We start from the raw sequence: 26984 nt of genomic DNA on the forward strand, positions 1-26984 counted from the left end.
ACACCACATTGGCTACATCGATCATCATGACCTGCTGCCTTAGGTAGTGTTCTCGGGTTTATGTTTCTCAAACCATTCTTGCACCAGGCTGCATTACTCTACTCCAATCAGAGGTCGTACCGTAGAAGCACTGAGGGGCAAGACTCAAGGTTTCCTAAAAGAACATTTCCCAATGCACCACACGTTGCCTTCTTCCTACAAAGCATCCGGGTGCAACACGTGCAGCCCGTGCACCCATGTGATGTAAAAAAACACTTTTCATCAGACCAGACCACCACCTACTGCGCAACACTGTACAAAACAAACTGTGACGCCTTGTGTGTTCTGTCAGAACTACCTTCAACTTAAAGAAATTCAGAAATCTGTGCTAGTCTTCCCTTTTCCTTTCAGAGAATCTGAAATAAGGCAAAGAGACCAGAATGAGAGATAGAAAGAGCTTGTCTCTAGAGTGCAGGATTTCTTTAAAAGTCTTAAATATGAGCATATTTTGCATTGTAGGTCTTAAATTACATTTAATCAAGTCTTAAATCCTTAAGTCCATTTACCGCTTCATTCGCTTTTTTTATTTGATGCGTTGGTCGCTTTCACTGTTGGTTCCATGTATTTGTTTATGAAATTTTAACTATTTTAACTAACCATGCAGAAAGAAAACTACAAAGGAAACGTGGAAGTGGAACTACACAGGATAACAAGGTTTGGACTGGGTGAGTTTATTAAAATAAATCTCATGTCAAATGTCTCCAGGCCATTTATCAGGTAAATGTTCATTCTGTATTCCCACTGAGACAAAATTTTAATTGAAATGCCATAAATAGGGATTATTTAAGTGCGGTCCAAACAATATGTCCTCTGAATATATCCATTAATTAACATTTCGCTTGTTGCTGAGTCCGTTTTGAGGAAGACAAGTTGCGTTTGAGGGACGTACACGGACACCTAAAGAACTCCAAATTGTCATTTCCCTCACACTCAACCACAAACACAAGGAAGTTTCACCACCTCCGTCACAGAGACAACGAGACTTTCAAGAAGTTAGACAGAGAATGTCTCCACTGGTACTAATCCTCATGTTTCTGCTTCGGTTTAAAGGTAATTGACCATTTTTTTGTTGCTTTCTTAATTGTTTATACCTCTTTTTAAAAAAATAAAGTGAAATAAAATGCAACTTTAACTATACTTGCTGTGGAATTGGTAAAATAATTAGAAGGTATGAGGATTCTTGTATTTTAAACTGAGCAAGATCTGTTGATAGCACAAGAAGTGTTAGGGCCGGCTAGGGTTAGGGTTAGGGTCAGGGCTCGAGATAGGGCTAGGGTTAGGGTTATTGTCGGGGTTAGGGGTATTGTTAGGGTTAGGGTTACCGTTGGAGTTGGGGTTAGGGTTATTCTCAGGGTTAGGGTTCGCCCTGTCAGTGTGATAAACCTCCACACACTCTGCTCTGAGTCTGAATTTCAATAACAAGATAGAGATCCAAAAAAATCACTATTCCTTTAGTTAAAATTGTTGAACTTTGAAGAATTAGTAGATCACAGTATTTTGCAAATCATGATTAAATTATATATATATATAAATGTTACCAATCAACATCCAGAAAAGATTTGAACAAAGAGAAAGCAAGTTAAAAGGATCAGATTCAGGATTAAACTTATGGAACGTTGTGTTTCTGTGAAAGAAATCAGGTTATGGATCAATCTGAACTAAGAAATCAAAGAATCCAAATTTATATTTAGAAGAACAATCAAAGCCAGTATGTTAAGGAAATATAACCAGACGTGTTAGTTTGATTGTGTAGTCATGAAAGGTCTGCAAACATTTATTTTCATTTCTTTTGTTGTTGTTTGGTTTTCATGATGGATTTGTATCTTTGGAACTAAAATGGACACGTGACATTCAGTGTTGGCTAATACCTATTTTATTTGTAAATTGATTCTTGGGGTAAAGTGTCATATTATATCAGATTATTATTCTTTCTGCTCCCTTTCATCCAGATTTGGGAACGTTTGTGTTAACCTCTAAACTGTGACATGGAGCGTCATCTAGTGGTGTTGAGCATAAACTACATTTTTAGCTGCAATCACCACATTATTGTGGAGTGTCTGCTGCAAACCACAAGTTCAAGTTTTCTAATCCTGATGTGTTTGAGCCAAATAAATGAAAATACAATCAGACTGGTTGGATATGAGCAGAATACTGAGCGTCTGAATCTTCAAATCAGCTCTTAAGCTCAGGTAACCATGCTTGTTCTGCAGTTCTCAAAATTCTCAAAAGACAAAACGAAGCCTTTTAATCTTTTTCTAAATCTCTGTAAGTTGTTTATTTCTGCATTTGTTTAGACGCAATATAAAAATGTAGATTTGAAAAATCATTTATTCCCATTTCACCTTTAATACAGTTCCTATCACTTATGAAAGGTCTGACTCTAGCTGCGTTTCAATTCTAGTTTTTCTAAAAATAAAAGTGATATTTCTGAAATTTCGATAAGGTCCAATTGCTGTTTGTTGTCATTGAACGGTGTTTTGCAAATGAGCTGTAATTCTTGTAAAGTCTCGTCTGGTGATATCTCATAAATGTCTTAAATTTTTCTCTTAACCTCCTGAGACCCTGCGTCCTCATATGGGGACATTAAGTTTCAGGTTTCATTGCAGATTATTCTACTTCATTTAAACCCCTTGTCCTTGTTAGTGGACACCTTAGTCTGCCATCTAGTGGTAGCCAAGGGTCAATACACTAGTCGGTAAAAACACAATAGTGGATTCATTCTACAGACGATTTTACGCTTATTAACGTTCCTAGTTTGATACGACGTGCATACTTAAGAAATGTTGTCAAAAGCAAAGAACTACCATGTGGCATTTGAGGATGTGACTTTATTATAATATAAATAATGAAATAACCCCAGTGTCCACGAGGACATTATTTTTGTTTTTTTTTGTTTTTTTTTCAAAAACTACAACGTCCTATTGAAAGAAGATACTTAGTTTTTATACGTCTTCGGTCCTGCTGATCCCAAACACCTTGGCGAAATTAAAAATGTGAAGCAGACAAAAGCTTGGGTCTCAAGAGGTTAAAGATGAACTTCAAATAAACTGGTCACATGACCCCCTGCATCATCTCCGGTGACGGGGAATTGAGAAAAAAGTGTTTCCATTGCACTTTTGCAATAATGTTTTTTATCGATACGTCTGAAAAACCACCTCATATGAGCTTTAGATATCTGAGAGGTTTTTTGAAACCTTACCCATTTTTTATTGAAATATTTAGCACATTCCCAGGAGGAATGGAAACGCAGCTAATTGATAAACATGTTCACTTGCTTCCAGCAGATGTCAGAGGACACTTTACTCTCTATCACAGACCAGGAGGAGACGTCTTCCTGCCCTGTGAGGTGTCCTTGAAAGTGAAATGCTCCGTCATTAACTGGCTTTACACCAGAGATCCGTCTCGGACCATATTCGTGGCAGAGAACGGAAACGTTAGCAGGAACTCCGCCCGGCTCAGTCTGACCAGGAACTGCTTTCTGACCATCAGCAACATCACGGCAGAGGACGCTGGTCTCTACACCTGCCGGCCTGGAAAGAGCACTAACCACAACACACTGGTGAATCTAAACATTCTGACCAGTGAGTCTTTTTAAATGGGCCGATTATTTTCTCTTATAAACATATCACACAGATTTGAATAGTTCTACTAAGTGAAGATCATTTACATCGGGGGGGTCAAACTTAGTCTAATTTAATCTCAAGGGGGGTGTAATTGTAATGTCTTTGTTGGAGAGGCTTTACTTGATAATGACGGACCAGACTGTGTCCTTTGGTCAAATCATCCATCAGTCAGTGTCAACTTTTTAAAATAACACTCACGGTCATGGGGAGTGAGTGTATTAGTATATTCAATAAAATACGTGTTTTCCTCGTCCATTCTTGCCAAAATAGCCCATTGAAATATGCTAACCGGCATTTACAGTTTGTAGTGTTTGAGATGTTTTGCCTCCAGTTAAGTCCCGCCCCTCAAAAAATGCCACATTGTGTACAAACCCTGAAGGGGTCTATATTAACTTTTTTTTTTTTTCAGTCTCTCCATCTCCACCAGATGCTGATCCAAACAGTGGTAGAACTGTCACATTAGAGTGCTCTCTGTCAAAATTCAAAGGATTCCCTTATTGTCAACCAAACAGCATCCGGTGGCTGGATGAGTCAGGAGCTGAGCTGGATGGTGAAGTAGTTGAGTACAAGCTCAGTGGACAGAAGAACTGTGGTTCTCGTCTGACTGTGAAACGCCAGAGTGGACACAACAGAAGATACACCTGCCAGTATTTTGAGGGAGACAGTGTGAAGATAGAAGCTCACTACACTCCTGTCTTCTCAGGTAGGACACCAAACACAAACCAATCTAGCCTCTTTCTCCAGTTTCTGTGAACTCATCATTTGGACCATGTCCTTTCCACAGAGTCCTCAGACTCCACAGAGTCCACAGATGTCACAGACTCCACAGAGTCCACAGAGTCCTCAGACTCCACAGAGTCCACTCCCTGGTCTCCTCTGGCCTACGTCATGTTGTGTCTGCGGATCACGACACTGATCCTGATGATTGGAATCACCGTTATTGTCATTAGAGACAAAGGTGAGACGGTTCCAGTTGAAATTTAACATAAATCAGAAGTTGTGGATTTAACCAGAGCTCTGTTAATGTTTCTCTTTCCAGGAAGAAAGAAGCCACTGGAACACAGCAATGTGAGTAAAAAAAAAAAAAAAAAAAATTAGATCAGGAAAGACTTTGGTCTGGGTGAACGATAAAGATTTATTTTATAACGTGCACATAAGAAAATTGTGAAACGATTAGACCAAGTAGAGACGTCATAGATTTGGAGGGACGATGAACCCTAATAATTGACATTGGATGTGGAAACTGGACATGACAAGAGCTAAGGAAAAACTTATTTAAAATTTGATATTTAATTTGATTGAGGTAGTGACAAAATCTGATGTAATATTGGACTCCGGCAGTCACCTGAGACTGAACTCCACGACTGATTTGAAACTTAAAATGCGATACTTTGAGCACGAGCAAGACAATACAAAGGTATGTACACTGTAACATGTTGCTCAACTCCATTCATGCATCTCTGCGTGGGTCCATGGGAACCCTCAGGTTGTACCCTGGCGTCAAAGTTTTTTATTTTTTTTTTCCTACAGGCACGTGTTCATTAGACGTTTTCATATTAAATCAGATGATTGTAATAACATGCAAACAGATTTTTATGGCAACAAACCGTACACAGCTGTCACAGGCTTGGATAACCCAGTTCACCAACAAGTGAATAAAAAGAAATCCCTAGCTAAGGATATTTATTCTTTGATGCTAGAGCTAGCTAAGCGGTCCTGGAATTTACATGTAGTTCTTATTTGGTGTAATGTTTATGAATTAATATCATTTAGTGCTAATTTCCAATGGTTGAAAACATTTTTATATTCAGCTCATCATATTCAGAATGTGCTATATTCTGACTCTCTCTTCCACGTTTGTTAGGGATGCAGGAAGACTGTGTCTTTACTGGACAAGTCTCACATGTCCCAGGAATGGGTGGACCCAATTTCAAGTTCCTAGCTCCGTTATTATATTTTTTATTTGTTAAAAAAATTACCTAATTTATCACAGATTTTTTGTTTTTATGAGATAATTTACAGTTTGAACAAGAAGTACTTCGGTTTAGCATGTCTTGTTGTACTTTTATTGGTATATTATATGGGGTGAAATATACCCAGTGTTAGTGATGGTGTTCTTAATTATAACGTTTAACGTGTGTTCTAGGGTTAAGGTAGTCTTAGCCCATTGACTGGATAACCCACGGGGGTCAAACATTCGACCCCCAGGTCAAAGCCGGCCCGTCAGAGGGTCTAATCTGGCCCAGGTCATGATATGTGAAACTTTAATAGAAGACTGCAGTTTCAGGAAGACTGGACAACAGAACATGAACCCAGAACTGAACAGAAGAGGGCAGCAATGTGCTGAAATTGCACTAATTTTTCTTCATTAAATGTAATTTTTTTTCACAATGTACTTGTTCTCCTTGACTTAAAACAAAGGGAAACTGTTATTATTTATGTGTTATTATGCTGTTACTGGTCAGTCTGCTTAAATTCAAAACTGGGCTGTATGCGGCCCCCTGAACTAAAATGAGTTTGACACCCATGTGACAACAGAAGAACCAAAATACTGAATGTTGTCTCCGAATCCCAAACCATGAGGTGACAGCCGATGGATGCCCAGATCAAGTTGAGATCAAACCCTCTTAGTTGTCACTTTTAAAGCATCTTTTAGTTTAATACTACTTGTTTCACAGGTTCCTAATGTTGGTGCCAATCCCGAGGATAGACCCAAATGAAGGAAACCACCCTCCTGCTCCTGTGCTGCTCTGAGCTTCCGTAACTCTGGAATCATTGGAATTTAATGTTAAGGAGGCTGAGATTTTAAGTTAAATGATTTAATCCCTCTGTTTTCATGTTTTCAATCATTTAGTCTCATGAAGTGAAATGAACTGTCCATACATGTACGTACCTACACAGTGAGCTGAGAGGACGTTCCTCCAGGGTCATGGAGCTACATGATTAGCACTGGGCTGAGCATAAAGTGTGTGCAAAGCCTTTCCATGTGTTTCCTGGCGTTTCTGTTCATCTACCCTGGATTTACCTTTTGTTCTTGACTGATGTATCCATGTTTTCCTTGTGGGTACCTTCCCCTTATGTGCTGATCCTCTATGCAGCACCTATTATTACCTTTATAGTAAATCTCCATTAAACTGAACTTTATTTTTACATCCAGACTTGCTTTATATATACATATATACATATATACATATATAATATATATATATATATATATATATATATATATATATATATATATATATATCATATATATATATCATATTTAATATACCTTATTCATATTTAATTCCAGTTTAATTTAATTATTGTTTATTTGATCATCAATCTTCTATACATTCCTCAAATAAGTTGTCTGTGACATGAGGCCGTTTGGATTTGTATCTAATTATTGTATTTTTAATAAATTGCATCATTTGTATCAGTACCACACTTTTCCATACATGAGGTCAAAAATGACTCCAAGCATTTTCTATGGAATTTCAAAGTTTAACTGTGGGAACCTTTGATTTTTATCAGCTGTGAGCGTCAGGTACATTTACTGTTGATCCACACATCTAATGCCAGCAGTCTGACCACCCTGAAGGTTATTTGTACACAGCAACATACACGTAAGCGTTATCAACATTTTTATACCTCATAATATATCTGTGCGGTTAGAAATAAGCTATAACTATAACAATTATAAAGTTAGGAACTTATTTTCCTCGACTGTGAATTGTGTGTGATAATTCATCGTTGTCAGATTACTACTTTGTAGTTAGCTAACAGTAGCTGTTTGACCCTGTGTGCATTTGCAAACTGTAATCTGGCTTGTTTTTGTGTTGCTTTTGGAGTAATGGCTCCTTCCTCGCTCAGTGGCCTTTCAGCCCATGTTGGTACAGGACTTGTTTCACTGTGGATAATGACACTTTCTTAGCCTCATAAGCCTCCGCTTCAACCATCGTCTTCACAAGGTTTTTTTCGGACTAAAATACGTTCATCTCTGGGAACCATCTCCTTCCTGAGTGGTATGATGGTTGGACATTCCCATGGTGTCTATACTTATATACTCCAACTTCTTCTGGAACCGCAGTGTCTTAACATTTCCAAGACTAAATCCAAAAATGGACATTTCCTTCATTGGTGATCCCATTTTGAGAGAGACGAACATTAGTTTTGTCTAAAGGATGTACGCAAACGCCTAAAAGAACGCCCTCCACGCTGTTCCTAATTCTTAGTAACACAAAAAGAGGAAATGTCAACACTCTGGTAGTTGTGTCACAGAGACAAAAAGTGTTTAAAGACATCAGAGACAGAATGTCTTCACTGGGAATAATCCTCATTTTTCTGCTTCAGTTTGAAGGTAAGTTACAGATTTATGTTTGCTTAACTTTTTATAACTTTTAACCCTTTAAAGCCTGAAGTATGGCTGGTTTTCCGTTTAAAACATGTGGTATTTGACTTACTGTAACTCACAGTGGTTTGCTCTACTGGCAAAATTCAAAGTAACTCTTAATTCCTTGATAGATCATGGAAAAGTTACATTTCACATGATATTTAATATAAAACTAATTCTACAGGTGTCCATTTCTTGGTGTGATTCTAGACTGTGACACAGTTTCCCTGTGTTCCTCTTTTTATTTTTTATTTTAGTCGGCAGAAAGAGACAGAGGCATCTAGTGGTGTTGAGCAGAAATGTCCCTTTTCAGATCAGCCACAACGTTATTGCTCTGCTACAAACCACCTGTTTTTAGAGCTGACATGTCATTATCTCTGAAGATCAGTAAACCTCATATCAGTAAATGATTTTTGGTCCTTTTCAAGATCAAAATTGTGGCTTTTCAATGCAAATGCAGTTTCTCTGCTTTCTCTTCCCCTCATTTCACTTTTTACTTCAGTCCACGTCTGGAAGCAGAAAATTAACATGAAATGACTGTTTCTTTGCTGCAGGTGTCAGAGGAGGACAAGTCTTTGTTTATTACAGGCCAGGAAGTGATGTCATTCTACCCTGTGACCATGTGTTCTCAACATGCTCCAACATTAACTGGCTTTACAACAGAGATGCATCTTCTAAAACTATAGTTGAAGTTGATAGTGGAAAAGTTAAGGTCTCAGCTCGAGCTTCCAGACTGAGTCTGTCCAGTAACTGCTCTCTGATCATCAACAACGTCACTGCTGAGGATGCTGGTCTCTACACCTGTCGGCCTGGAAGAACCACTGACATGGATACATTTGTGTTTCTAAATATTTTGACTAGTGAGTATTTTAACATGAACGCATTCAGCTGGACACAACCTCATGTTCATTGGAAACCCTCCCTCAGCTGTGTATGAGTGGATGGTGACGATTAAACATCTGTCGTCATGGGGACAACTCTTTAATATAAAACTAATTCTACAGGTGTCCATTTCTTGGTGTGATTCTAGACTGTGACACAGTTTCCCTGTGTTCCTCTTTTTATTTTTTATTTTAGTCGGCAGAAAGAGACAGAGGCATCTAGTGGTGTTGAGCAGAAATGTCCCTTTTCAGAGCAGCCACAACGTTATTGCTCTGCTACAAACCACCGGTTTTTAGAGCTGACATGTCATTATCTCTGAAGATCAGTAAACCTCATATCAGTAAATGATTTTTGGTCCTTTTCAAGATCAAAATTGTGGCTTTTCAATGCAAATGCAGTTTCTCTGCTTTCTCTTCCCCTCATTTCACTTTTTACTTCAGTCCACGTCTGGAAGCAGAAAATTAACATGAAATGACTGTTTCTTTGTTGCAGGTGCCAGAGGAGGACTTGTCTATGTTTATTACAGACCAGGAAGTGATGTCATTCTACCCTGTGACCATGTGTTCTCAACATGCTCCAACATTAACTGGCTTTACAACAGAGATACATCATCTGAAACTATAAGTGAAGTCGATAGTGGAAAAGTTAGGAAGGTCTCAGCTCGAGCTTCCAGACTGAGTCTGTCCAGTAACTGCTCTCTGATCATCAACAACGTCGCTGCTGAGGATGCTGGTCGATACACCTGTCGGCCTGGAAGAACCACTGACATGGATACATTTGTGTCTCTAAATATTTTGACTAGTGAGTATTTTAACATGAACGCATTTAGCTGGACACAACCTCATGTTCATTGGAAACCCTCCCTCAGCTGTGTATGAGTGGATGGTGACGATTAAACATCTGTCGTCATGGGTAGAAGTCTTTAAAGTCCAGAACAAGCTGCAGTGTTTGGGACAGCATTGAACAATGAGGGACCCTCTCAGTGATGGACTCAGGTCGTACATGGATGTGCCTTGTTTTTATTTGGTTCAGTCCATCTTCATGTTTTAAATCCATTAAACTAATGTTTTTGTTAGACATCAAATCAAACTGGGACGACAACAAAAAATGGACAGGAACTTATTGGTGTCTTGTCATGAAGAAAATCTCTAAAGTTTTTTCTGCTGCAATAATTATCATCACTTTTCTTTCAGTCTCTCCATCTCCACCAGACGCTGATCCAAAGACGGATGGAAATGTCACATTAAAGTGCTCTCTGTTAAGATACGAAGTATCCCCTCGTTGTGAACTAAACAGCATCCGCTGGCTGAATGAGTCAGGAGCTGAGCTGGATGGAGCTCGGTTTGAGGTCGATGGACAGAAGAACTGTGTTTCTTATATGACTGTGAAGCATCAGAGTGGAGACAACATCAGATACACCTGCCAGTTTGTTGACAGAGACAGTGTGAAGATAGAAGCTCACTACACTCCTGTCTTCTCAGGTAGGACACCAAGTACAAGCCAATCTAGCCTCTTTCTCTAGTTTCCATAAACTCTCATCATTTGAACCATGTGCTGTCCTCAGACTCCACTCAGCGGTCTGCACTGGGCTACGTCATGCTGCTCCTGAAGATCATAGGACTGATCCTGTTCATTGTGATCACCGTTCTCATCATCAGAGACAAAGGTGAGGCAGTTCAGATAATAACCAACTGAACCGAAATCTGAAGTCTGGAAGTCAACCACATCTCTCTCTATCTCTCATTCTCTCTTTCCAGGAAGAAAGAAGTCACTGGAAGACAAGAATGTGAGTTAAACAAAACATTTTCACCACCCACATAATCACTACATCCCTGTAATGTGTCATTTGCCCCCTGGTACATGTATCCATGTCCTACAGTCAGTAGTTCCCAAAAGCCTGAAAATATATATTTAAGGAAACATTCAAGGATTAGTTAACTCGTTGTCTCTTCTCATGTCAACTTAAAAATGGTGACTTGTGTAAATATATTTATTATAAGTGGTGCACCACATTCCAAAAAAGTCTGTTTTGCATTATCAGAATAACTTCGTCTTTGAGCTCATCATCTGTTATAATTTCCTGATTCGGAGTCTAAAAGGCATAAACGTTGAGCTGTTGCCTGGTTCTCATGATTGATAGCTCTGAAGCAGATGAAAGGCTTTGGTTTGTCATACGGATCACTTAGTGAGTGTGAGCTGCTTTGAGAGTTACAAGTGTTGTATCAGATTGCGCATTTTGTGAAGAATCGTTACTTAAAATAGATAAATTAGTTACGTAGTTGGACAGAAACACAACTAAATTTGCAAAGGCCAATAGAGTGTAGCGCGAGCGTAAGTCAACAAAAAGGTGGCAATGTGTACGGGGGTTGTGGTACATCGTAAAAGTGATGATCCTGCTTTAGTGGAGCAAAGGGTTCACTTCCCACTGATGGTTATAATCTATGTTAGATTTAATTTATGATATATGTATATGATTTATTTATAACATTTAAACCACAATATCATGTTGTGTAGTCAAACAGGAATGTGTGTGGCAAATCAAGTCCCACACAAACGTGAAGCAATAAGACACATCTCAAATGTACTACATTTCATTGTCCACTAGATGTCCTAACAGAGCAAACTGTGTCATTAAAGCTTCCAATAATGAACCTTTTTTTCAAATCACGTGTCAAGGCCTCAACAAAGTCTCTATTGGGCATCACTACTGCTGGGTAAGGCTGGGAGGGACAGACAGAAACCAGCAGAGACAAACTGACAAAAGACAAAGGCAGAGGGAGGACTTTACATACTCACCAAACTAAATGGAAAACAAGAAACAGGAGTTACAAATGAGGGAAGGAGCACCGAGCAATCACAATGTGCTGGAAGTAAAATTAGAAGATAGAAGCATCCAAGTATCATAACACAATAAAAATGGGAGCATAAGAAACAGGGATGACAATATGCTGAATCTAAAGGCTCTGTAGTTTGGACCAGATGTCAAATTCCAGCACAAAACTGCTGTATTGATTTTAAATAGTTTACCAAGGTCCAACTTTGCAGTGGTGGCTACTGCACAGGACAGGAAGTCTTAGAGACATCTGCTAGCTGGATAACTGTTAACCAGCCAATGGGCTGTTTCCCAGACTGGTCAGCAGCGTCCTGAACCCTTTAGTTGTCACCACAGAGGTTCCCTTGAAGCTCCTCTTAGCTTATTATGTGTTGTGTTGTGTTGTGTTGTGTTGTTCACAGGTTCATGATGACGATGCCATTGCTGATGATGCACCCGACTATGAAAATGCAGCTTCTGCACTGCACTGAACCAGCTTCAGCTCATCATTTACCTTCTCTTCTGTCATGCACACTCAACCACACGCAATGTGTAGCCAATGCACCTTATACACATGCACCTAATCACACACACACACACACACACACACACACACACACACACACACACACACACACACACACTCACACACACACACACCTTTTGTGTTTTTATAGTTTATATATTTTAAATATTTACTACTATTGTAACATTATTTTCAAACCTGCATGTCTCTGTGTTTCTCATCCTCATCAAGCTGATGGAAATGTGACTTTCTCATAAAGACGACTAAAGTATCTGTCTTTCTATCAGTTTGTAATCATTGATAGAAATCCACCATAAGACGTCCGTCTTCAGCAAAATTTTAGATCTATAGATTTCAGTCACACACATCACAAGTTGGTACTATATGTGCCATCACCACAAATGATGTGAAATGAGCCAAATTAAGGAAGTTAAGAGGCCAATAATGCTGTTTCATTGTGTCTTTCGTAGGTGTCAGGAAGGAGATTGTTTAATGGTGGTGTAAGCAGTGAGACTTCTGTTTTCCTGTGAATAAGTCATCTAGAGGCATAGCTATTTATATCTGAACACAGGTTTCTGCTTCGTAAATGTTTGATGTGCAAATATGAATAAAGCTGATGAATGGTGAGAATCTGTTGTGACTGGAAAGTCCTTTATTGAAGGTCCTTTTAACTACATTTAAAACACTTTATTTTCTCCTTCCAAGCCTCCTGTTTTAATGTGGTCAGCCTAAAATCCAGACTGAGCTACTGCAGAAATACGAATTGCATCACGTTCTACCCAATGGAAGAAGACCTGGCTTCCTGTGTAGATATAAAAGGCTCACGCTAAGCTAATGAAAATGTACCTGGTGGTTTTGGTCCACTTAAGGCTCTTGTTGGAGGTCGGCAGCTTGATGGACCTTGTTTACGTTGTAACGGTCACGAGGACGTATGATTGGACAAAGACTGTTTGGGGGCGGGGTTTTGAGAAAGGTCAATCCTCCAACAAGTCAGAGCCATTTTGATGTAAACAGATTCAACTGTAACGCTTCTGACAATTGTCCTAAGAATTTAATTGGCCCGGCAGATCTTTGCTGGAGCATGATCAGTTTTCAAAACGTGTGAAAATGGATCTTGCAACATGCTCTGCGGGGGGGTGGGGGGTAGTCATCTTTTCATCTTAAGTCGACCACAAAGAGGAACTAGTGTCATCGCCTACTGATCAGAACCGGAGTCAAGCCTCACAACAACCACCCGCTGACGGAGAATGACAGAGCATGGCCTTCCTGGAAATGATATTAGTTTTATTTCTGCAGTTTGAAGGTAAAAATCTTTATTTCAAATATTTCTAAGAGACGATTTCAGATTTATTCAGCTGGAAGATAAATGTGGGTAGTATTTAATTTTGGGGCTTAGTTTTAATGGTGAACTAAAGTTATTGCTGTAACTGTTACAAGCTGCTGAATTAAGTCATAAATGAAACTTTCGTATCTGTGGTTTCAAATGTTAAGGTTGGTGATTCAGTGATGCAGTACATATAGGTACTTATATTTGTTTACAGGGGGACAGTTTATCATTTTTGCTACAATGTGTGTTCTTTACTTTGTTGCAGGTGTCAGAGGAGGAGAAGTCTTTGTTTATTACAGACCAGGAAGTGATGTCATGCTACCCTGTGACCATGTGTTGTCAACATGCTACAACATTAGCTGGTTTTACAACAGAGATATATCTAAAACTATAGGTGAAGTTGATAGTGGAAAAGTTAAGGTCTCAGCTCGAGCTTCCAGACTGAGTCTGTCCAGTAACTGCTCTCTGGTCATCAACAACGTCGCTGCTGAGGATGCTGGTCTCTACACCTGTCGGCCTGGAAGAACCAATGACTTGGATACACGTGTGTATCTAAATATTTTGACTAGTGAGTATTTTGACTTGAACACATTCAGCTGGACACAACCTCATGTTCATTGGAAACCCTCCCTCAGCTGTGTATGAGTGGATGGTGAGGATTAAACATCTGTCGTCATGGGGACAAGTCTTTAAAGTCCAGAACAAGCTGCCGTGTTTGGGACAGCCTTGAACAATGAGGGACCCTCTCAGTGATTTAGATGGACTCAGGTCGTACATGGATGTGCCTGTTTGTTCTGTCAAACATTTAGATTTCTTGATCACATTTGGTTCAGTCCATCTTCACATTTTAAATCCATTACACTAATGTTTTTGTTAGACGTCAAATCAAACTGGGACGACAACAAAGGATGGACAGGAATTTATTGGTGTGTTGTCATGAAGAAAATCTCTAAAGTTTTTCTGCTGCAATAATTATCATCACTTTTCTTTCAGTCTCTCCATCTCCAGCAGACGCTGATCCAAAGATGGATGGAAATGTCACATTAAAGTGCTCTCTGTTAAGATACGGAGGATTACCTCGTTGTCAACTAAACAGCATCCGCTGGCTGAATGAGTCAGGAGCTGAGCTGGATGGAGCTCGGTTTGAGGTCGATGGACAGAAGAACTGTGTTTCTTATCTGACTGTGAAGCATCAGAGTGGAGACAACAGCGGATACACTTGCCAGTTTGTTGACAGAGGCAGTGTGAAGATAGAAGCTCACTACACTCCTGTCTTCTTAGGTAGGACACCAAGTACAAGCCAATCTAGCCTCTTTCTCTAGTTTCCATAAACCGCTTCACTCACAGCAAAGAAGAGGATCTGTGACAATTAAATATAACTCTTAATTCCTTGATAGATCATAAACGTTACATTTCACATGATATTTGCTATAAAAGTAATTCAGTTTCTCATGGAGAGATGTCCATCTACTGGTGTGACTCTTTGTGTTCCTCTTTTTATTGAGTCTGTAGAAAGAGGCAGAGGCATCAAGTGGTGTTGAGTAAAAAGTCTGTCATGATTCTGTCTTTGTCTTGTTCTGTGATGTTTTGAGTTTCCTGTTTTATTTTGTTAACTTCCCTGGTTTCCTGTTTTGCGTTACTCCCAGTATATGTAGCCCTGCCTTCGCCTTTGTTCTCTGTTGTGTTGTTTAAAACTCTATCATCCTCCTATGTTTTAGTCATTTTGTCATCCTTCTATCTTTGTAGCTTTTTCCTTTCTCGTTTTGGAAATACCTGCCACCTCTGCAGCGCCTTTTGTTTTCATTAAATGCTTTTTATTTCAACTCCTGCTGTCCTGCTCTTGGGTCCAACCATAAAACCTACTATTCCTGACAAAATGTCCCTTTTCAGATCAGCCACAACCACAACGTTATTGTTGGATATCTGCTACAAACCACCACTTAAACTTTCTGAAACTTAATGATCCAGTATTACAAGGTGGAAAACTTACAGACACTTTCAACGTTTTTTTGTTCTATTTGAAGATTCCAGTTGTGGTGTTAGAGAGTTGTGTGACGACCCATTTCTCTGCTTTCTCTTCCCCTCATTTCACTTTTTACTTCAGTCCACGTCTGTTAATTTAATGTGAACTGATTTAACTTGGAAGCAGAAAATTAACATGAAATGACTGTTTCTTTGTTGCAGGTGCCGGAGGAGGACTTGTCTATGTTTATTACAGACCAGGAAGTGATGTCATTCTACCCTGTGACCATGTGTCCTCAACATGCTCCAACATTAACTGGCTTTACAACAGAGATGCATCTTCTAAAACTATAAGTGAAGTTGATAGTGGAAAAGTTAAGGTCTCAGCTCGAGCTTCCAGACTGAGTCTGTCCAGTAACTGCTCTCTGATCATCAACAACGTCACTGCTGAGGATGCTGGTCGATACACCTGTCGGCCTGGAAGAACCATTGACTTGGATACACGTGTGTCTCTAAATATTTTGACTAGTGAGTATTTTAACATGAACGCATTCAGCTGGACACAACCTCATGTTCATTGGAAACCCTCCCTCAGCTGTGTATGAGTGGATGGTGAGGATTAAACATCTGTCGTCATGGGGACAAGTCTTTAAAGTCCAGAACAAGCTGCCGTGTTTGGGACAGCATTGAACAATGAGGGACCCTCTCAGTGATTTAGATGGACTCAGGTCGTACATGGATGTGCCTGTTTGTTCTGTCAAACATTTAGATTTCTTGATCACATTTTGTTCAGTCCACCTTCACATTTTAAATCCATTAAACTAATGTTTTTGTTAGACATCAAATCAAACTGGGACGACAACAAAAGATGGACAGGAACTTATTGGTGTCTTGTCATGAAGAAAATCTCTAAAGTTTTTCTGCTGCAATAATTATCATCACTTTTCTTTCAGTCTCTCCATCTCCAGCAGACGCTGATCCAAAGACGGATGGGAATGTCACATTAAAGTGCTCTCTGTCAAGATACGAAGGATCCCCTCGTTGTCAACTAAACAGCATCCGCTGGCTGAATGAGTCAGGAGCTGAGCTGGATGGAGCTCGGTTTGAGGTCGATGGACAGAAGAACTGTGTTTCTTATATGACTGTGAAGCGTCAGAGTGGAGACAACAGCAGATACACCTGCCAGTTTGTTGACAGAGACAGTGTGAAGATAGAAGCTCACCACACTCCTGTCTTCTCAGGTAGGACACCAAGTACAAGCCAATCTAGCCTCTTTCTCTAGTTTCCATAAACTCTCATCATTTGAACCATGTCCTTTCCACAGATGTCCCAGACTCCTCAGACTCCACTCACCGGTCTGCACTGGGCTACGTCATGCTGCTCCTGAAGATCATAGGACTGATCCTGTTCATTGTGATCACCGTTCTCATCATCAGAGGCAAAGGTGAGGCAGTTCAGATAATAACCAACTGAACCGAAATCTGAAGTCTGGAAGTCAACCACATCTCTCTCTCTCTCACTCTCTTTCCAGGAAGAAAGAAGTCACTGGAAGACAAGAATGTGAGTTAAACAAAACATTTTCACCACCCACATAATCACTACATCCCTGTAATGTGTAATTTTCCCCCTGGTACATGTATCCATGTCCTACAGTCAGTGGTTCCCAAAAGCCTGAAAATATATATTTAAGGAAACATTCAAGGATTAGTTAACTTGTTGTCTCTTCTCACTTCAATTTAAAAAGGGTCACTTGTATATATATTTATCATAAGTGGTGCATCAAACATGGTGGTGCACCACATTCCAAAAAATCCTTCAGTCTGTTTTGCATAATCAGAATAACTTCCTCTTTGAGCTCATCATCCGTCATAATTTCCTGATTCGGAATCTTAAAAGCAAAAACGTTGAGCTGTTGCCTGGTTCTCATGATGTGTCCTTACTGACTTAGGCCTTAGGCCAAAGGCACATAGTCCATCCATGAAGCTCCTCCATTCACTCCGGTCTTGGGCCCTTCACTTCAAGTGTTGCCAGGACAACCCTTCTTCCTTCATCTCCTGCTTTGTGGTTCTTCTCCAGGTGGTTCTGGGTCTGCCTCTCTTTCTCTGTCCCTGTGGGTTCCACGTCAGCACCTGTTTTATGATTGAGTTCTTTCTTCTGAGTGTGTGGCTCATTGACTTCCATTGCCTCCTCTAGATTTGAATTTCTATTGAGTCTTGTTTGGTGAGTTCTCACAGGTTGGGGTTTGTGATGTTACTGAGTCAGTATATTCTCAGGAGGCACCATTTAATGAAGGTCTGCAGCTTACTGAGTACGGTGATGGTGGTTTTCGAAGATTTGTAGCTTGGTCCTGAGTGGCAGGTTCTTTGCCTTCCAGATATTGCTTAGCATGTTCAGTGTTGTCCTTGCCTTTCCAATCCTGGCCCGGACATCGTCGACACAAATGATGCTCGTGAGGTATGAAGCTGTTTACATCCTCTCATGGGTTCCGGTCCAGGATTATTGGTGTGTTGTTCTTGCTGCTGATACACGTTACTTTGGATTTGATGAGTTTAATTTGAGGCCGAGAGCAGAGCAGCAGTTTTCTCCCATTTTCCTGATTTTCCCTGCATCTGTATGTATGAGCCAGTAGCACCAGGTCATCATCGAAATCCAGATCTTCCAGCTGCTCTGCCAAGTTCCACTGTATGACGGTTCATCTGTTGCTCTTTGTTTCTTTCACCATCCAGGCTATGCAGAGGAGGAAAAGAAAGTGTGAGAACAGGCCACATACCAGTCAGGACCTCAAAAGCTTCTCGTATACATCCTTCATGAAGGACTTGTCCTCTCATCCCTTGGTTCACATGATGGCGCCCTGTTTATTTATCTCTATACGCGTCTTAAAGATGCTGATATATGACCTGAACAGATATCTGGATGTGGGTTACGTTTCAACAAAGTGTGCGAATCAAATGCAAGACGCTAAACAAAATAAGAGTTCAGGTTTAGCAACGCGATGTCAGGATGGGTGGGGGCTGAGTTACGGATCCAGGTGCAGGACAATAAGGAAGAGGAAGGGAATCTAGGGAAAAGGGGAGTTTAATGAAAACGAACAAAACGTGATGCATTGAGGCAGGGAGTTCCACAAAATACAAAAATACAAAAAAAAGAATCATGACATGGCATGGAGACAAAATCATGGAGACAAGGACTGTGGCGTAGAGACAACATTAACGACGCAACAAGGAACAAAGCGAAGGTAGGGCTATAAAAACACAAGAAGGCTCCGGGATGACAAGACACAGGTGAAACTCATGAGGCCAATCAAACCAATAAGCAATCAACTGACATAAGGAAACACAACTGACGGGAAATCTAAAACTTAACAAAATAAAACAGGAAACACGACATGGCACAGACAGACATGACACGAGGAGATACCACAGACAGGAAACTAAGAGACTTGTTAAAATAAAACAGGAAACTGTAAAACGTGATCACAAAATAAAAGACAGACACAGAGCCTTGACACATAAACAGGCACCATGTAATAGTATTTAGTCCACAAATAACCAGGGAAGATATCACCCTGGGAAGGACAGACAGAAATCAGCAGAGACAAACTGTGGTTAAGGTTCTTAATTTGGTTTGATTGGTGTTGACCAATCAAACTAGTAGATAGAAGCATCCATCACATGCTTATTGTGTGTTGTGTTGTGTTGTGTTGTTCACAGGTTCATGATGACGATGCCATTGCTGATGATGCACCCGACTATGAAAATGCAGCTTCTGCACCGCACTGAACCAGCTTCAGCTCATCATTTACTTTCTCTTCTGTCATGCACACTCAACCACATACAATGTGTAGCCAATGCACCTTATACACATGCACCTAATCACACACACACACACACACACACACACCTTTTGTGTTTTTATAGTTTATATATTTTATATATTTACTACTATTGTAACATTCTTTTTCAAACCTGCATGTCCCTGTGTTTCTCATCCTCATCAAGCTGATGGAAATGTGACTTTCTCATAAAGATGACTACAGTATCTGTCTTTCTATCTTTCTATCAGTTTGTAATCATTGATAGAAATCTACCATAAGACATCCGTCTTCAGTAAAATTTTAGATCTATAGATTTCAGTCACACATCACAGTTGTTTACAAGTTGGTACTATTTGTGCCATCACCACATATTATTTGAAATGAGCCAAATTAAGGAAGTTAAGAGGCCAATAATGCTGTTTCATTGTGTCTTTCGTAGGTGTCAGGAAGGAGATTGTTTAACGGTGGTGTAAGCAGTGAGACTTCTGTTTTCCCATGAATAAGTCATCTAGAGGCATAGCTATTTATATCTGGACACAGGTTTCTGCTTTGTAAATGTTTGATGTGCAAATATGAATAAAGCTGATGAACGGTGAGAATCTGTTGTGACTGGAAAGTCCTTTATTGAAGGTCCTTTTAACTACATTTAAAACACTTTATTTTCTCCTTCCAAGCCTTCTGTTGTAATGTGGTCACCCTAAAATCCAGACTGAGCTACTGCAGAAATACGAATTGCATCACGTTCTACCCAATGGAAGAAGACCTGGCTTCCTGTGTAGATATAAAAGGCTCACGCTAAGCTAATGAAAATGTATCTGGTGGTTTTGGGTCTTTGTTTTCCATTGGTGTCATCATTTCCTGTTTTATTTGGAAGTGCCACCAGTTTCCTAAACCACTGGAACGTAATTAATTGTCCTTTCGTAAAAGCCGGTTACAGAACGTAGTGGAGGGGTATATACAAAATCTTAAAATATGCAACCAAGGGGAAAATATCAAGATGACGGTAGTACAGGGTTGGGATACTCAGGAGGAGGCTGTCCATTCACAAAATGCTACATGAAAGATGAAAACAAAATAAGTTTAAACTACCTGACGCTGTGGTCAACTTTGATGTAAATTGACTCAACATATCGTTAGAGAGCGCTCCCAGCATTGAGACTCAACGCAACAGCTAAAGTTGGCTAGCTAATGTGAACTCGCCGGCTCACTAACATGAAGTTAACTAACATTAGTTTGGCACTAATATTACTAATATTAGCCAATAGAAACCATAACTTTGATATAAGGTTTCGTATATATGAGCGTCTTGCTAGCTCAAGTTTGGCTAGCTAGTTATCACTGTGGCTTTCGGCCTTTCTTGCCTCGGAGCAGACGTATCTATGCTTGTTTATTTTCTTGAGATGTAGTTGGAGTGGGGCCTTCCACAGTGTTTGGTCCACTTAAGGCACTTAAGGAAGAACAGGACTCCCCCAAGTACCTAGTGTCTGTCTTACATTTGTCTTCCCCATTTAGCTTGTTGGAGGTCGGCAGCTTGATGGACCTTGTTTACATAGTAACAGCTGCTAGGATGCATGATTGGGCAAAGGCTGCTTGGGGGCGGGGTTTTGCGAAAGGTCACTCCAGAACAGCTTTCCACCACAAAATTAACAAATAAAAGTATGGGTTGGGAAGTTGGTCTGACTTCCAGGCTATTGTTGGAATTTAAAGTAGCTTTTTGTTCTGTTGTCTTCCTGTGTTTGGGTCTCGCTTCCTGTAACTCTCTCAGAAAAATCACACGATCATACGCTAATGAAACACGATTGTGATTACTACATTAAGTTTATGCTGAGATCCTCCTGGATCCAACACACTGGATGTTTGACGAGGTCATCTCAAAGCAGCTGAGTCATACAGACACATACTAGTCATAGTCTGGTAGGCCTGGCTATGTCAAAGTCATGTCACTGGTGTAATGACTCATTACAGTGTTTAAATAATTCTTGCCCAATATTCAAAGCCAAGCTGCAACCTCTGGTGAAAGAGTCGTGGCATCCATTTCTCTACAGTCTATGACTTTACACATGTTTACAGCCCTGAAACAAAAGCAGTTTTAGTCTCTGTAGCTAATTTCTCCATTCACAACAACTGTACATGAGGTGAATTTTATTAGAGTCATCTGCATGTGATGCATAACTTAAGGCAGCGTATGTAAAATCTGCACTGCCCCCTCCCCCCTTCTTGTTCACAGCCGTTGTTCCACTCCCTCCTCCCCCGCACTTAAACCCAGACATAAAATACATAAACATACATACATGCATGCATAGGCATGGAGAAGTCACTAGCAATACGACATGAATGCACATCGACTCATATAGAGTAAAATGACCTGTGATTGGTGGAAAAATAATGTCACGGGGCGATTTTTATAAAACCTGTAAATACAACCAGGAGGAGGCACAGAAGTCAATTGATAACACTTGAATTACAATATGCTAACAATCTTTTATTGAATTTGGACAAAACAACACCAAAAATAAACTACACACCCCACCTTTAAGTACATGACTGCTTTTTAGGAACGGCTGAGTGTGCTCACAGTTTGCTAGCAGCAGAAACTAGAAACATGACCACGAAGTAGAAGACAGACAGAGAAGTTTGGGACGTAGCTCTGGGTGACCACTTCCCCTTCTTTTATTTCTAAAGTATGATGTTTGGTTTTAATGAAGTGACATCTTTGTTTGTTGAATGCATTGCTATGAATTTTTGTCAGACACAGTCACTGCAGACACAGACCAAACATCAATTACAAGCTAATATTTGTTGGTCTTGACCTAAACGCACTGTAAGCGGTGTCTCAGAGCTGCTGGCACGACATATTACCAAACATGACACTTCCTGTTTTCACCAGTGACAGGACGCCATTCAGCGATATGAATGGAAATGACACATACAAAACTTTGACAGCTGTTTGTAGCACACCTTAACAATCGTCCATCTAAATTAATATGACCTTTTCACGTATGAAGTGGAATTTCTTTGTGAAGTTAAAGTTACATGTGTGTTAAATCTGTGGTTTGTTCAGGAGACGCACACAAAATGTGGGGAAATGGATCTTACAACAGGCTCTGCGGGGGTGTTGCTGTCATGGCATCTTTTCATCTTAAGTCGACCACAAAGAGGAACTAGTGTCATCGCCTACTGATCAGAACCGGAGTCAAGCCTCACAACAACCACCCGCTGACGGAGAATGACAGAGCATGGCCTTCCTGGAGCTGATACTAGTTTTATTTCTGCAGTTTGAAGGTAAAAATCTTTATTTCAAATATTTCTAAGAGACGATTCTCAGATTTATTCAGCTGGAAGATAAATGTGGGTAGTATTTAATTTTGGGGGTTAGTTTTAATGGTGAACTAAAGTTATTGCTGTAAGTGTTACAAGCTGCTGAATTAAGTCATAAATGAAACTTTCATATCTGTGGTTGCAAATATTAAAGTTGGTGATTCAGTGATGCAGTACATATAGGTACTTATATTTGTTTGCAGGGGGACAGTTTATCATTTCTTCTGCAATGTGTGTTCTTTACTTTGTTGCAGGTGTCAGAGGAAGAGATGTCTATGTTTATTACAGACCAGGAAGTGATGTCATTCTACCCTGTGACCGTGTGTTCTCAACATGCTCCAACATTAACTGGCTTTACAACAGAGATGCATCTTCTAAAACTATAGGTGAAGTTGATAGTGGAAAAGTTAAGGTCTCAGCTCAAGCTTCCAGACTGAGTCTGTCCAGTAACTGCTCTCTGATCATCAACAACGTCACTGCTGAGGATGCTGGTCGATACGCCTGTCGGCCTGGAAGAACCACTGACATGGATACACTTGTGTATCTAAATATTTTGACTAGTGAGTATTTTGACTTGAACAAATTCAGCTGGACACAACCTCATGTTTATTGGAAACCCTCCCTCAGCTGCGTATGAGTGGATGGTGAGGATTAAACATCTGTCGTCATGGGGACAACTCTTTAAAGTCCAGAACAAGCTGCCATGTTTGGGACAGCCTTGAACAATGAGGGACCCTCTTAGTGATTTAGATGGACTCAGGTCGTACATGGATGTGCCTGTTTGTTCTGTCAAACATTGAGATTTCTTTCTTTCTCACATTTTAAATCCATTAAACTAATGTTTTTGTTAGACATCAAATCAAACTGGGACGACAACAAAAGATGGACAGGAACTTATTGGTGTCTTGTCATGAAGAAAATCTCTAAAGTTTTTCTGCTGCAATAATTATCATCACTTTTCTTTCAGTCTCTCCATCTCCACCAGACGCTGATCCAAAGACGGATGGAACTGTCACATTAAAGTGCTCTCTGTTAAGATACGATGGATTCCCTCGTTGTCAACTAAACAGCATCCGCTGGCTGAATGAGTCAGGAGCTGAGCTGGATGGAGCTCGGTTTGAGGTCGATGGACAGAAGAACTGTGTTTCTTATCTGACTGTGAAGCATCAGAGTGGAAAAAACAGAAGATACACCTGCCAGTTTGTTGAGGGAGACAGTGTGAAGATAGAAGCTCACTACACTCCTGTCTTCTCAGGTAGGACAACATACTGTATGATCAGTAAGAAATCAAATCAAACAAAATCAAGCGTGCTTCGTAACGGTTTCTGTCGACAGATCCCTTAGATCCTAACTCGTCCCTCCTCATAATCATCGGTGCAGTGGTCGGAGTGGTCGTGGTGCTTCTTGTCATCGCTGTTCTTCTCCTCAAAAGCAGGAGAAGAGCCAAAGTGCAAGAGAATGAAACCAGTACGGTATTTTATTAATGTAGCGTTCATATGTATACATGCTAAGCTCTGCAGTCTTGTAGCATCTCTTTCTTTCTGCTTGTTTCTTTTCCCCTAAATGTTGTGCATATTCATCAGACCGATGACTTCTTCCTGATTTGTTTGCATGTGCATCGAGCTCTCAGACCCATGTACGATAAATTGACACATGTACACTTACACCACAGCCAACTTCCTTATTGTTTGCTTGTTGCTATGGAAACCTCTGAGATTTCTGAGATTGTTTTTTCTGCAGCATTTTCACGAGTATGATGACATTAACGACAAATCCTTTCTAGTTCCAGACGTCCAAAAATCAACGTACCCCTCTGTGAGTAAAGTGTTTCTTAACTGTATCTCATATTAGTCTACAACCTATGTTCACACTTACAGTAAGAGGCTTGTGCTTTTACTTCCTTCCTGTATGATTTAAAAAATGAGGAAACATTAATATTGGAAATATATGAAGTCATCATTTGTTAATAGCTCACTGGTCCTTCTCATCATGAGGCAATATTAAGTTACACAGAAAAAAAGAGCACAGAGGTAAAAAAAAAAAAAAAAGAAAAAAGAAAAGTTACTCTGCTTTGCTCAACCACTACACATACCAAATGTTATGCATTCCAACTGAAATCTTTGTTTATTTGTTCACTTTTGCATAAAACAGCCTTTAATTCCCAAGGAGGGACTTGGTTAGATTGTTTTTGGCGCTTTCAAAGAGAAAAGAGTAATTGTAAAACCACAAAATGTCATATAATGTTGACGCTCTGTGCTCGCTGCTGCCACAGGTGGCCACGAACTGAATTGCAACAGCATTGATTAATTCCATAATGTCAGATTGTTTTCCAAAATCTTTTTACAGATTAGTAAAAGTGAGAAATAATTAGAGAATAATGAAACATTAGTATTGGAAAAACTCATCACTTATTAATAGCTCGTTGGTCCTTCTTAGAGGCAACATTTAGTTACGCAGAAAAAAACACTAAGTAAAATCCCAAGTTATTCTACTTGGCTCAACCAATACCAGTTCCATTCTAACTGAAATATTTGTTTATTTGTTCACTTTTATCTGAAATATTTTGAGGCCTTTAATTCCCAAGGACAGTCTACTTCAGGATTACTGGGTACCGGGGCTTTTAAAGAAAACAAATGTTGCTGAATAATTGTAAAACCACAAAATGCCATATAACGATGCCTCTCTGCACTCACTGCCCACCCACAGGTGGCCACAAACTGAGCTGTAACGACATTGATGAACTCCATAATGTCAGATTGTCTCAAATAGTAACAAAAACATTTGCAGATACAACAGAGTAGCACAAACATTAATGCAGGGAAGAAGTGTGGATTTTATATTTGCTCTGTATTTGCACTCAGGATGACCCAGAGAGCGGTCTGACCTACGCCACTGTCGACCACTCCAATCAAAAGGCCACTGCCAGGACAATGGTAAGGAACCTGTGGTGTGGAAGATACACTTTTTCCATACACTTAAACTTTAATAGGATGATATATCACCCATTAAGTGTTTACGGCATTTGTAGTTACCTGAATTATATTAAACAAATCCACCTGTGCACACCACGCTGACAGAAAGGAGTTTTCAGAGTAGTCCTGCATGCACAACCATGATTAAACATGTTAGGATGCCTTCAAGTGGTCATTGGAGGAACTGCACATTTTGGCATCTTAAAACAATTTGAGCAAATCAGCTGTATCTTCTTGCATGGCTTCTCTCTCTCTGTGCTGCATATCATAACTGTTTATCCTTGTAGCTATTTAACCAAACAGAATCAAATTTTCCAGATTTTACTAAGTCTAAGTTTAAGCACGAGGTCCTTAAGCCACAGGGAAGCTTTGGTGGTGACTTCCACTCCAACAAAATTCTCCTACGTGCTAATAACTTTCTCCTAATTATCTGGGGATCTGATAATATTGCATGTGACATCAACGTCATATTTTAGTGACTCTGGTGCCATGTGACACCTACTGCATGTACCTGCGATGTTGAAATAAATTTTGGGGAGTTTGGGTGTCCGTATACTTGTGACTGGGTCGAGTATCATCCACATCCAGAGGCTGTTTTGATGTGAACCAGTGACTAATTCATAAGAGGAGAATCCAGACAACCACTGTGCCGTAGAGTAAATCAGGACTCATTTGCATGTGCGTTTAAATCATGTTTAAATCATGTTTAAATCAAGTCTGTTTTGTGCTGCAGATCATACCGCATGAGGAGGCTGTGACTTACTCTACAGTCAAGACTCCCGTGAAGACAGAAGATGATCCCAGCAGTTTCTACATCTATGACAACAAAGGATTTTTAACATAGATGTGTGGTGGTGGTGGGGGTATTAAACCTTTAAACCTGCTCACAGCTGTTTCCTTATCGGCTGTAGCTGCTTATGTTTTCTGTTGTTTTGCATTAATATACTTTTTAAGATTTTTAATAGGAATGTTTTCCCAAATCCAGCATGTCCCCAAAAATAATTTAATTGCCAAAAGTGAAACTTCATTTAATATTCCGCATACAATATTAATATTGTATGCAGAATTTATCATTGTTTATGGAGCTCATTCTACTTCTTGTTTTGCAGTATTTTATTGCCGCATTTTTGTGTTATATTGTGACACAGCGCTGTTCTGATATCCAGGGAACTGTCGATGGATCAGTTGCTCCCCATTACGATGGCGGTTAGCTCATGAGTGATGAAATAAAAGTGACTCAGTCCAGAGGCATTCTTCCTGTCTGTTCTTTATAAATATCAGTGTGAAGGTTTAACCTTCCCCATACCCAATCAAAACAAACTAATAAAAAA

The 26984-nt window shown here is 39.9% G+C and overlaps 3 protein-coding genes across 9 annotated transcripts; all 3 read left to right on the plus strand.

The window, feature by feature from the left end:
• Positions 1–357: 357 nt before the first annotated feature.
• On the plus strand, positions 358–6812 carry LOC124999185 (cytotoxic and regulatory T-cell molecule-like). Of its 3 annotated transcripts, none has more exons than XM_047573983.1 (6): positions 358–1089; positions 3321–3620; positions 4072–4365; positions 4501–4620; positions 4702–4730; positions 6341–6812. In XM_047573983.1, the coding sequence occupies exons 1-6, from the start codon at positions 1044–1046 to the stop codon at positions 6380–6382; spliced, it is 831 nt and encodes a 276-aa protein (XP_047429939.1). In that variant the 5' UTR covers positions 358–1043; the 3' UTR covers positions 6383–6812. The 3 variants fall into 3 exon arrangements, with proteins under 3 accessions (XP_047429939.1, XP_047429937.1, XP_047429938.1); XM_047573981.1 differs by having other exon boundaries at positions 363–1089; positions 4447–4620; XM_047573982.1 differs by having other exon boundaries at positions 367–1089; positions 3324–3620; positions 4447–4620.
• Positions 6813–7056: 244 nt separating this feature from the next.
• On the plus strand, positions 7057–12887 carry LOC124998621. Its single transcript, XM_047573041.1, has 7 exons — positions 7057–8007; positions 8595–8900; positions 9415–9723; positions 10116–10403; positions 10487–10588; positions 10680–10708; positions 12157–12887. Exons 1-7 carry the CDS (start codon positions 7962–7964, stop codon positions 12223–12225), a joined length of 1149 nt encoding a protein of 382 aa, XP_047428997.1. The 5' UTR covers positions 7057–7961; the 3' UTR covers positions 12226–12887.
• Positions 12888–13468: 581 nt separating this feature from the next.
• On the plus strand, positions 13469–26893 carry LOC124998619. 5 transcript variants are annotated; one of them, XM_047573036.1, is made up of 9 exons: positions 13469–13563; positions 13853–14155; positions 14581–14868; positions 15772–16077; positions 23649–23936; positions 24017–24148; positions 24465–24496; positions 25543–25614; positions 26387–26893. In XM_047573036.1, the coding sequence occupies exons 1-9, from the start codon at positions 13518–13520 to the stop codon at positions 26495–26497; spliced, it is 1578 nt and encodes a 525-aa protein (XP_047428992.1). In that variant the 5' UTR covers positions 13469–13517; the 3' UTR covers positions 26498–26893. The 5 variants fall into 5 exon arrangements, with proteins under 5 accessions (XP_047428992.1, XP_047428993.1, XP_047428994.1 ...); XM_047573037.1 differs by lacking the exons at positions 23649–23936; positions 24017–24148; positions 24465–24496; positions 25543–25614; positions 26387–26893 and adding exons at positions 16503–16790; positions 16874–16993; positions 17081–17109; positions 19260–19949; XM_047573038.1 differs by lacking the exons at positions 23649–23936; positions 24017–24148; positions 24465–24496; positions 25543–25614; positions 26387–26893 and adding exons at positions 16503–16790; positions 16883–16993; positions 17081–17109; positions 19260–19949.
• The last annotated feature ends 91 nt before the right edge of the window (positions 26894–26984 follow it).

Source organism: Mugil cephalus, chromosome 21, assembly GCF_022458985.1.
Source record: "Mugil cephalus isolate CIBA_MC_2020 chromosome 21, CIBA_Mcephalus_1.1, whole genome shotgun sequence".
Lineage (NCBI taxonomy): Eukaryota > Metazoa > Chordata > Actinopteri > Mugiliformes > Mugilidae > Mugil > Mugil cephalus.

Excerpts from the sequence above, each read along its gene's own strand:
- LOC124999185 (XM_047573981.1), top strand. The coding sequence starts at position 1,044 with ATGTCTCCACTGGTACTAATCCTCATGTTTCTGCTTCGGTTTAAAG. Across the intron at positions 4,621-4,701 it reads TATTGTCATTAGAGACAAAG|GAAGAAAGAAGCCACTGGAA; the intron begins GTGAGACGGTTC and ends TTCTCTTTCCAG. Across the intron at positions 4,731-6,340 it reads AGCCACTGGAACACAGCAAT|GTTCCTAATGTTGGTGCCAA; the intron begins GTGAGTAAAAAA and ends CTTGTTTCACAG.
- LOC124998621 (XM_047573041.1), top strand. The coding sequence starts at position 7,962 with ATGTCTTCACTGGGAATAATCCTCATTTTTCTGCTTCAGTTTGAAG. Across the intron at positions 8,008-8,594 it reads TTTTCTGCTTCAGTTTGAAG|GTGTCAGAGGAGGACAAGTC; the intron begins GTAAGTTACAGA and ends TCTTTGCTGCAG. Across the intron at positions 10,709-12,156 it reads AGTCACTGGAAGACAAGAAT|GTTCATGATGACGATGCCAT; the intron begins GTGAGTTAAACA and ends TGTTGTTCACAG.
- LOC124998619 (XM_047573036.1), top strand. The coding sequence starts at position 13,518 with ATGGCCTTCCTGGAAATGATATTAGTTTTATTTCTGCAGTTTGAAG. Across the intron at positions 23,937-24,016 it reads CTACACTCCTGTCTTCTCAG|ATCCCTTAGATCCTAACTCG; the intron begins GTAGGACAACAT and ends TTCTGTCGACAG. Across the intron at positions 25,615-26,386 it reads AGGCCACTGCCAGGACAATG|ATCATACCGCATGAGGAGGC; the intron begins GTAAGGAACCTG and ends TTTGTGCTGCAG.